General features: G+C 37.6%; 1 protein-coding gene across 4 annotated transcripts in view; it reads right to left on the bottom strand.

The window, feature by feature from the left end:
- Window positions 1-10,913, bottom strand: part of ESRRG (estrogen related receptor gamma) — a 600,546-nt gene that overhangs the window by 227,064 nt on the left and 362,569 nt on the right. The window contains exon 1 of one of the 4 annotated variants that reach the window (XM_003800140.1): window positions 4,050-4,259. The exons of 2 other annotated variants lie outside the window; for them this stretch is intronic. Coding sequence is in view for 1 of the 2 variants with exons in the window: in XM_003800139.1 (XP_003800187.1) it covers window positions 4,050-4,105 (56 nt within the window). In the remaining variant the exon portion in view is untranslated. Of the gene's footprint in view, window positions 1-4,049; window positions 4,260-10,913 lie in introns of those variants that run through there. One more of the 4 variants, XM_003800139.1, reaches the window with a different exon arrangement.

Raw genomic sequence — 10,913 nt, 5'->3', positions numbered from 1 at the left:
TCCAAAAGAACGGTCTCTTCTTTGTCTGTTAATTCTTGCAGGAGTGAGGTATTGTGAAAGTATTGTTATATAGAATCATAGAGAAGTTAGCTGCCCTCTTTGATGAATAGCACCAGGTATCTAAAATTAATTGCAAAAGTATGGCCCGGCTAATGAGATGGTCCTTATCTTTTCTCAGCACAAGAAGCACAAGTATTTTTCTGCTGGCTCAATATTTTACAAAAATACCTAAAGTGCTATTAACTAAGTAAAAACCTGATTAAAAGACCCCCAAAGACACAATTATAAATTACAAGATCTGGAAAATTTGGAGTTAAAACTGATTTCCTACATTATTTTCTTTTTGAAGCTTCATTTCTTTTCTCTCTCTCTTTTTTACTTTGAAAAGAACACCAGAAAAATCTTTCCTCTTACTTCTATTAGCATTTTTCAAAAGCTGAGATACCATTCTTCATAAGATAGCCAAAATATATTACAGGTCAGATTAAATCAAAGAAACACATCAAAGGCCATCCATGTAGAATTTTAAAGAAAAATGATAACTTATTGGAGAAAAACACCAGAAAAATGATCATCCATGCAAGAGAATTAATGGATATCCACAAGGGCTTTGCTAATAACATGGGTTAATTACCGCTGTAACACACTAGGCTCAGTAAATAAAGCAGCAGTGCCATAAACACACTAAGACGAGAAACCATCACTGTAGGAGGAAACAGCCAACACCACCATCCTTGCTTCTGCCCGGGAAACAGAAAGCTGTTTTCCAGTCCTTTCTATAAAAGGAGGATTTTTAAACTTACCACCAAATGTGTACAGGGGAATACACAAATATCCTGACACAAAGGGCTAGTGAGACGTGGGGAGGGAGGGGGACATCATTTATTCCCCACTCCACATTTATTCCATTAACTCAGGAACACTTTTTTCACTTACTTCATGGAGAGAATCATATGTTACATAATAAACATCATCTGGCTATTTCAACTATACACAGGTCAGGACACATACAATGGTTACTTAATTTTTAGAAAAATAGAATTAATCTGTTTGCTTTAGTGATGGGATGGGCAAGGTTAAGAGACTCTACAGCTCAGAAACGCTGACCCTTAATTGCTGCTGGTTGTCACTTTCAGCAATTTACAAAGAAATCATCTGAAAACACCACCTACACCACCTACCTACCTTTAAGGCTGCAGGTGTTTTCAACAGATTTATAGAGAAAAACAAAACAGGAAGAAAAGTAATATGAGCTCTAAGTCTGGAGTCTAAGTATTCTTTCTTAGAAAAATTAACTTGAAGTGTCTGTTCATAGTTCTCAAATAATATCCCATCTAAAGTGACTTGGGCAAGCTCCTATCATTCCGTAAAAAAAATAGTGTCCACTCTGATTTAGGCGTCACTGTTGTTGTTACTGTATAAATCTTTTCCCTTCTGACTATGTTTGTCGCCTATATTTTGGCATTATAGCATTACTTTTCAATAGTTGTATTGCGATTTAATTTAGCTTCTAACAAGGGACGATGGGGCAGAGAAAAAAAAACAAAACCTTGAAACAGAAAAAGTGGATGGACCATACACTATGAAACTTGTGTAGCTCTTAACAATAATCTTAACATACAAAACTGTTAAAATTTCAACGTCTGGATCTCAGTGATCAGGCTGAAATTTACTAAACTGTTCCCTTCTCCCCTTGTCTGTTTAGGAGTGTTTCAATTGCCTTTCCTTCTTCCAGCAGCTGTGACAACTGTTAAAACAGTCAGTAAAATTAAGTCCGCTCTATAATCCTGTAGTCAATGTTACATTTTAATCAGAGGTTGAAAGGGATTCATGTGATGAGCACACTCATTTAGAATGATTACACTGACACATATGTCAGAATGAGCAGATATATTATTTTCATCTATTTATGCTATCAGCTATTACTGCTATTAAATATGAAACAAGCTTTCAAGTATTATGTTCTTTAATGTGCTGGCACGTTTCCTAAAATAAAAAATACATAGTTAGAGGTTAACATTTTAGGCTCTCTTAATGGTGGTCAATAAATTGTATGAATCTTTTTAATAGCCTCCAAAGCAGAAATTGCCCAATATTTTCCCCCTGAAACTGCATAACTCTGATTTCATTTCTCTGTATACACACACGTGATGGGGTTTAACCCAGTACAATTACTATGAATATTAATAGCATGTATAAATTCTGTGGTTTATTAATTGAGACAGAGAGGCAGATGCGTTGCTCAGCGTTAGATCTTTCTGTCTGTCCAGTGAACCACGTAACCATCAGGACTGCATCCAGACAATAAATCTGTATTTTTTAAAGATGACTTTTAATTGAGCCAAAAAGAAAGCTAGTTTGAATCTTGCGCCAAAGCCAAAAGGACGTGTGCCTTGATTTCATTTAAATGCATCTGTTTTAAGAGGCTTATCTAAATGAATTATTCAAATTAGCTGTAAGAAGTTAAATTCAAGGAAACTACTTCAAAAAGAAGCCTCTGGGGGATTTTTAAAGTTTGTTTTGTTTATTTATTTACTAGAGAAAGTTCAGAATCTGAGCGAGCTTGAATAAGGCAGTCTTCCTGACATGAAGACATTTTAAACTCTCTGAGTCTCTAGCCCCAGGTGCACTAACCTTCAAAGTACACTTGAGTGGACAGTCCTACCTTTGTTTATTTTTCATTTTTATTTTCACACATCTTAAGGTTGTTTCTTCCCTTGAGTGTTTCAAACTGATGCAAGCACAGCCTCACAACCTTTCAGTTCCTCCTAAATTCATCTCTTGGCTAATATTCCCTGTGTGCGTGTGGCTGTGGGGGGGTGTGCTTGTGCAAGCATGCATACACACACACACACGCACACATTCACACTCAAACGTACACGAGCAGCCACGGGGACTGCAAGTCCCTTTTCATCTCTTACTTAATTACAAAGCAGAGCAACATGCAGTCGCTAAGGACAGCTAGTGGACATCTACCTATAATGCACTGCCTCATCTTTGGGAGTTTTAAATTTTCTTCACAATCTATAGAGAGAAATGTTTGCCAAGAGCACTCTTTTCAGAATTATAACAGTTGGTATTATTGTAATAGGAAAGCGGAGCAATATAACTGACTCAACAGAAAGCAATAAACCAGTGACAGCTCTTGTGATATACTAATATTTTATCTTAACAGTGGGTTGAAATTAAGTTTATGACCTAGTCATTCACACAAAAGTGCCTAATTTACTTCTACCCCCATACACTCCCACCCTTAGTAATCTATATTTCCATGTGCATAAAGATATTCATAAATGCTGATTAAACCGCATCTAAGATTTTGGACACGACAAATTAAACAAATCCACAATATAAGCTCTGTTTATTTAAGTAGACATTTTTAAAGTCACTATTGTTTCTTTAGTTTTTTTCCTCCCCCTTAAATATTTATAATGTGTGAAAATCTCATGTTACTTAATGGACTGATTTGTCAGTTAAGTGCTGACTTAACGCTAACCATGCAAATAACATTTTTCTAGCCCTGAGTTGCACAGGGCTAGTTTTAAAATTGTTCTCTGAAGGAGAATTAGTAAATGTGCAATTTTGCCTCTAACTCCGCGCGGTAAGAAATGACAGGGAGCTGAAAATATCTGTCAAACTGCAAATACATAAGAGGCACTCAATAGTATAAATCATTTTGAATATTGTATTTTAAAACATCTTTCCTTGGGAAAATGGGTCCTAGTAAAAGATGCATTTTAACAGTTCACTAGGCATTTGTGCCAAGTGCCTATTCTTAGCACCTGAATAAGAAGTGACTGTCACACAGCTGTTTTACTGACAGTCCCTGAGCTTTGCCTCAAAGGTAACATTGTAGTCAGAGAACAATTCTCGACTTACTGAATTAGGAGATCACCCTCCACACAAAAGGCACCAGACAGACACAAACAAGCACTCGTGCACACAAAATACCCAGGGCATTACCTGCATCAGTGTGCAAAGACATTCTGTCCACTCCCGCCTCCGCACCCCCCACGAGGAGTTTAAAAAGGAAAGAAAAAGGTACCTACTCTTCCTCGTAGTGCAGGGAAAAAGATTCAGGAAGGCAAAGTTCTACCGAATCCATGTGCGGCCGGCAACCATTATTTGTGCACCCCAGCTATAAATCAAAGTTTCCTTGACAGAGCACAGTGCAATTAACACAAATGTTCTCCTAGTGACAAGCCTATAGGCACAGCCAGTTGGGACCAAAGCTCTCACACTCTCCTAATCAAGGACTTAAAGCCCCGATTGGAGCTTATTAATATGAAGTAGGGCTTTACATATGCAGTCCCACCGGCCCAGCCGCGCAGCCGATTGGGGGGCCGCTGCCCAATCAGGAGGGAGGCGACGGGAGGCTGCTCGGAGCGAGCGGAGCCAGGCAGGTAGGCAGGGTGCAGAGCCGAGGGGGCTGCGAACCGGGAGTGGGCAGGGAGAGCGAGCGGAGAGCGCGAGCTGGAAACGCTCCCGACCGGGTCGCTCGCGGCCCCCCCTTCTCTCTCTCTCTCTCTCTCTCTCTCTCTCTCCCTTTTTTTTTTTTTTTTTTTTTTTTCCTGAGAAGCTACAAAAGAGACCTAACTAACTTAACTCTCTAAGCACTGGAGGGATTTGTCTTTGATTTCTAACCTCCTGTCTGTTTTGCCTTGAAAAGAAGAACTCACGCAGACTCTCAGTTAATGTGGGGAAAGGATTCTGCGGAAGGTAGAGAATGAAGTTTGTCCTGCCGTTGTCTGTGTTTTATTACACGGGGGCTGCTGTACTTTGCTCATGTATTCCTAATCATGTGCTTTCCTGATGCATACCGGGCGATTTTAAAATAAAAGATGGTCTTCTAAATTGTCCGGAGAGCACCTCGTAGGTGGCATGCAGTTGTACAAAACCACCGAAGGAGAAATAGCGCATCAGGACAATTTGAGAGAATGCCTGGGTAAATGATATGTGTAAACATTTCTGTACCTCCTACTGTCCCTACTTATATAATGCATAGCTTTTCACAACAAAGGTAAACTACTGTCGCAGGATGAATTGGCTTTGAAGGTTTCAGAGGTGGGAGACTGAGGACTGTGGGGTAAATAGTACCGTAAATCTATGGCAATGCATTTTTACAAAATACAGACTGAATTTTTTTTAAGCATTACTAAACAGTGCAACTCACAGTACTCTTAATTATATATTTATTTCAATACAAGCTTCCAAACTGGGAGACACATGCATGCATATATATGATGTTGCCCAAAACATCCAACTTTCAAATAAAATGCAGGGTACATATTTGTTTCTATACATAATGCACCCTGAATGCTTTAAAAAAAAAAAAAATCAACCCAGAAGCATTTTGTAAACCATCTCACAGTCTCATCACGATAAGAACTAATTTAGAGCAGATAATAATTTACAAACCTAAGAATTCCCGATCAAAAGTGTTTGGAAAAGAAAAAAAAAAGGCTAAGACGATAGAAGAGTGCTTTTTCTCCTACAATGGTGTATAGCTATCGTGTCTTTAATTTCCATATAACAAAGAGTTTGCTTAGGTCCTATTTTAAACTACGAGATTTTTTTATACTAGCAAATGTACGTTGGAATAGATACCAGCTATTTATGGCAAAAAGATAACTGCTACCTTATGGAGAGTGAAAAACCCACAATTTTAATATAATTCAGCTCTACTGCTCACCAACCTTTTACATCTTAAGTATTACATGATAGAAATAGTATATAATCTTTGGGATCCAAATAAATTAGTTCAGATATTCACTGTGTGTTAAATTCACTAAATCAGGACTCAACCCTCTCAAATTTGTTAGGTCTTTAAAAAACAAACCACTGAAATAGAACAGCCACATTAACATTCAGAATATAAAAATGACAGATATGACTTGGTCCCCCCGCAGAAGAAAGCAATTTTCCCAGCCTTGTATTTAGCTATATTGGGGCTATGAGCTGGATTCCTTTCATTAGTGGTCTAAATGTATACAAGTTTCTAGATCAGAACTCACCCAGCAAAAACTGTGCCCGAGACTACCGAATAAAAGCAGGTAGTAAAAGCTTAATTACCAGTAGCATTATGCTGTCTATATTGTTAAATGTGAACTCTGCAATTAAGATGTAAATGTGGTTGTGAGCAGTGAATTAAAAGAGCTTTGAGATGGAGAAGAAAATCCAAGCATTTTGCAGACACCCAGGGAAAAAAAAAAGATTTGTCTATTCAATCTAAAAGGAGACTGGTAATCATTTTACAATTAAAAAAAAAAAATTAAAAGCCATTTTGAAAGAGAAACATGATTTTTCTAAAATGCAGTCATAGAAACATGGAAGTTAACACTGCATTAGAAAAACAGAAAAGCATCCTTTGGTTCTTGTGGTTACTATCTTGATTTCTGAGGAGACTGACAATCTCAAAGTAATTAATAGAGTCAATCGTCCACACTTTTCCAATGATAGGCCAAAAATCACTGTCTTTCTTATTTTTGTCTGGGGATAGTTCTTTAAAAATAAAAATTATTTAATGTACTCAACATATCTAAATGTGCTGAATGAAGGCATTCCGGGATTTTGCACCTGTGCAGAATCCTGTACTTTATTCAGTTGCTCTGCCTTCGCGTGCTGCGACAGAACCTGTTTATTACTCCTTCGAAATGGCTTTTTAAAGACAAGATTTGTGCTCTATTTACCGATGGACCTTAAGTCACCACATTTCATAGGAGTGATCTTTTATTTTCCACAGTTTTCTTATTTCCCTTTGGGTATTTATTTGTCCTCATTATGGACCATTGATATCACTGGTGTCTATTTTTACACATATTTAGACTCATATGTATGCATAAGTCTTTTTTCTGTGCTCACAGAAATACATGTACAAACATACACAGCGTCATCCCCACTGATCTTTCACTAACCGTATTTCATCTTCACGAGGTGCAGCGTTCACAGAACTCACTGCTTTCTGAATGGCCAGGAGTACACTAGGTTTGTAGAGCTGGGTGTTTTCGTCCTGGGATCAAAGTGTCACTTGCACAAGTCAAGGGCTTAAGATTATACTTATGTTCTTAAGTACAATTTAAGCAATTTAAAACTTAAAATAATATCTACTTCGCTAAACTTGTGAGACAGTTCCCAAAATATTTTATAAACACACAGCTCAGTCATATCAAGCACATTCCCTAGTCACAGTGGTTTCTCGCCTTCAGGGAAAAAGAAATGGGTCATCATAGGAAATAAACACATCATCAGTAACACTGACCTTAAACCTTCAAGAATTTCAACTACAAAAAAATAAATAAATAAACAGCCTAGAATAAACATATATGGCTAATCAGTCTATACACTTCACAATCTTACCACAAGGAGTCCACCCAAATCAGGAAAAATCGAATGAAAGGGAACTCTGATGACTGTTTCACAAGGAATATTAATAAATTAGTTAACACCAGTCTTTTATGTAGTAGCTTTCATCTATGCATAGTTTCAATCCCTTCTTCCTGAAAAAAGTGAGGTCACAAATATCCAAACAACTTCATTCCCAGTCCCCAACTAATGCACAGACACCAAGCAGAGACTATGCTTCATTTCCATTTGAAAGAACAGAATGGCAACAAGCAAAACCCCACAAAACAAAAGGAAGATTCCCATAAGTTGTCTACACCAGAAATCTTACTGCATTTAAGTGGGAATCATTTCCTGAAACAGTCTAACCGTGAATTCTCACGTTGCCAAAAGGTGATGAGAAATACTGTCTTGTTATTATTGGATACAAACAACTATTTTTAGCTTTCACCTTCCTTTTCTGAAAATTAACAGGGCTAATCTATATGAAAATGTTTAAAGCTTATCATTGTCACTTAGGAACCAGATTTTGATTTTATACTGCGCATTTGTTAAGTATTTAAAACTAAGCAAGGCATAACACATTTAGAGTTTCAAATTACAGTGTAATCTACCTTTACAGATTTTTCCACAAAAACATAATATCTTTGAAAAGCTGTTTACTTTTTTGAACGGTTTGCCCAGCTGTCTTTGATGATTCACGTGTGGCATAATATACCATATTACAAAAAGCAAACCAAGACTATTACAAACCACTGGATTTAACTAAAAAAAAAAAACAAAAAAACTCCACAATAAACGTCCCTGGGAAGAGTCTTAAATACAAATAAAAAGACTCAGATACCAAGTTCCCCTCTACCAGGCCTCCTGAGCTGTGTGGCCTGGAGCAGGTGGCCTCGCTTATCTCTCCCTCATCTCCTCATCTGCCAACTGGGATTTTTGTTGTGCTGTCAACCTGCTTCTGGACACCCTACTCCTACTGAGAACATGCAGACTTCTTTCGAAGTCAGGATGGAGACCGTACTCTGCATTACCGCCCAACCACTATCAATTCATCATTCCTCATTTTCTGTTGCCTTTCATTTCTAGGGCACAGACTTGGATATTTAAATTATTGTCTCCATTGGCAAGAAGCAATCATTCCAACTGAAAGCGATCGCTACCACAGAAGCACTAATAAAAACCTTTCCTTTTGACAAACCTCTTGTCCTATAAATCCATCCCATTCCCAAATTATGGAGCCTGTATAAAAAAGCTCATTTTAGGGGGAGAAATCATCTCACTTCCATAACACTCTTTTCCCAGTATATTTGTGAAAGTAGGAGGGAAAAAAAAAAGAAGAGAAACTAATAGAGGTCATTTAGTTTGTGTTTAATTAAGTCAGGATTATTTCACTTTCATTTTGTCAAACTAAGAATATACCTGGCAAAATATCAGTAAAAATTAAATTATAAACTAGTGTACCTCCAATGGGAAAACAGACTTTAGTTATGTTGTTTTTCCCACATACTTAACCTGGTAAAATACCAAATGCATTTTACGGTATTCTACAAGCTTTCTATAATCTACACAGCACGTATTTACAGAGCAATAGTTAACATTTTGCGATTATACGTTAATGAATGAGTTGCGGTTATATTCTTTCCTGAATGTTAAGCACCATGAGCTAAATGCAGAAAACATTCAAGGTCAATGTCCCATTTTAGACCTTTTCAGGCAGCTGTAATATTATGATAATCAAGCTTAAAATATTCCTATAGAAAGAGTAAATTAGCCTTTTCACTTGAAAGATGATTATGATAAACAATAAACCTAAGAGAGGACAAAATCCCTATTTTTAAAAGCCATAAATTGTTGACTCAATCATGTGTGTGATAGTGTTGTCCAAAATAAAGGGTAGCTTAACTCTGAGAGGAAGGTGGGGGGGGGAGCAGAGGGACAGAAGAGGGGGGAAGAGAACAAATATGACAGATTTCAGAATAAGCAATCCATGCTTTGATATCAGTGAAATGATCAAATTACTCACCTTAACTACCCCATTTGACATATATTTGAGGCTAAAAAAATACCTATCCATGAAACAGCAAAAAAGCACAAATGTATTTTTTACTCATCTGCATAGATAATATACATACAGAGTCTATATAATTTGAAAAATCCCTTTCCAATCGTCTCTATTAAACCTTTTGTCCAAATTTTCAAAGCACTAGTTTTTTCTTTTTTTTTAAGTGAGATAATAACATCTGGTGTCCACATAAATAGGTTTCCAAGAGATTATACTTTTTGATGTTAGAACTCTAACACACTTGCAAAGTTTATTAGAAATAAATGTATTTGATAAAAATCTGCTTCCTCCAACAATGGCAAATTAACTGGAAATGTGTGTGTGTGTGTGCGCGTGTGTATGGGTGTGCATTTGTTATGCCTGGGAGAAGTCAGAGGGCTATAGAAGGCATTATAGCAAGAGATTATGGTTTGTTCTGGACATGCCTTAGGCTCAGATTCCAATTACGGGGCCATGGCTTTGGACTAGAGTCACTTTACCCATCTACTAAGTCTCAGTTTCCTCTGCTATTAAATGGAAATAACAATAATAATCTTATAGAGCTGTTATGAGGATTAAACAAGTTGAACAAATTTAGCACAGTGTCTGGCCCTTCCTGGGGGGACCATATGAACCCAGTGGGTCAAGGACATTCTGACTTGTGCCAGCTGTCTGAGCCTGATAATTTATGGTAGTCTCTCCTTACACTTTCAAAAGCACCCCCAGTTTAGATAAGAAGTGTTCCATAAATGTTATCCATATTCTGTTAAAATCTCACTCACGAAAGAAGAGATCTAAGAGAATGGCATTGTACTTCACTTGGCCTCCCTCTTTGACTAGGAGTTCAAGGTACTTGTAGGCAAGAAAATGAAATGCAAGTATTTCTCCCCTGAAAATGCAGATAACTTTTACCATGTTACACTACCACATATATGCTGGCTCAATGTAATGAAAGAGAAAACGAAAAGATATTCCCCTTAAAGCCACCACCGTGTTTTGTGCACAGGTACGAGGAAGACAGACTTGGGGACGTTACTGATTTTGCTGACTCTCCACAGAGCTGAGTATTGTTTACCAGAAAGGGGCAAGTGAAATCGCTCATACTCCATCTCTCTTCCTTTCAGACACAACTTCCCCATCCCTCCACCCTATCCGCTCAGTCAATAAGGCTTACTATCCCAAGCACAAGCTCATTCACCTAGGAGCTGTTTTGATCAGATATCCCAAGAACTCAATTTCTTCACAAGGCTTTGCTCTTGTTACACAGAATTGCCACTAATCTATGGCAGAACGGAAAGTCTGGGCAATGGGGAATTATGGGCAGGGAAAGAACACAGGAATTATGAGTTCAACTTGGTTTCCTCAGAATGGTAAGGAGCCTTAACACAGGTTACACACCTAAGTAGTAGGAAAGCTCATGTCAGGGAAGATAACATTTCTCCCCTTTCCAATGCTTAGTTTGTAATAAGCTAGTCATGTTAATCTCAAAATTGCTGACAACATACCAGAGCACAAAACTCCAGATGAG

Source organism: Otolemur garnettii, unplaced genomic scaffold, assembly GCF_000181295.1.
Source record: "Otolemur garnettii isolate 467f Iridium unplaced genomic scaffold, OtoGar3 scaffold00168, whole genome shotgun sequence".
Lineage (NCBI taxonomy): Eukaryota > Metazoa > Chordata > Mammalia > Primates > Galagidae > Otolemur > Otolemur garnettii.
The sequence above is the reverse complement of the archived record's forward strand: the minus strand, read 5'-3'. Positions and strand labels throughout refer to the sequence as shown.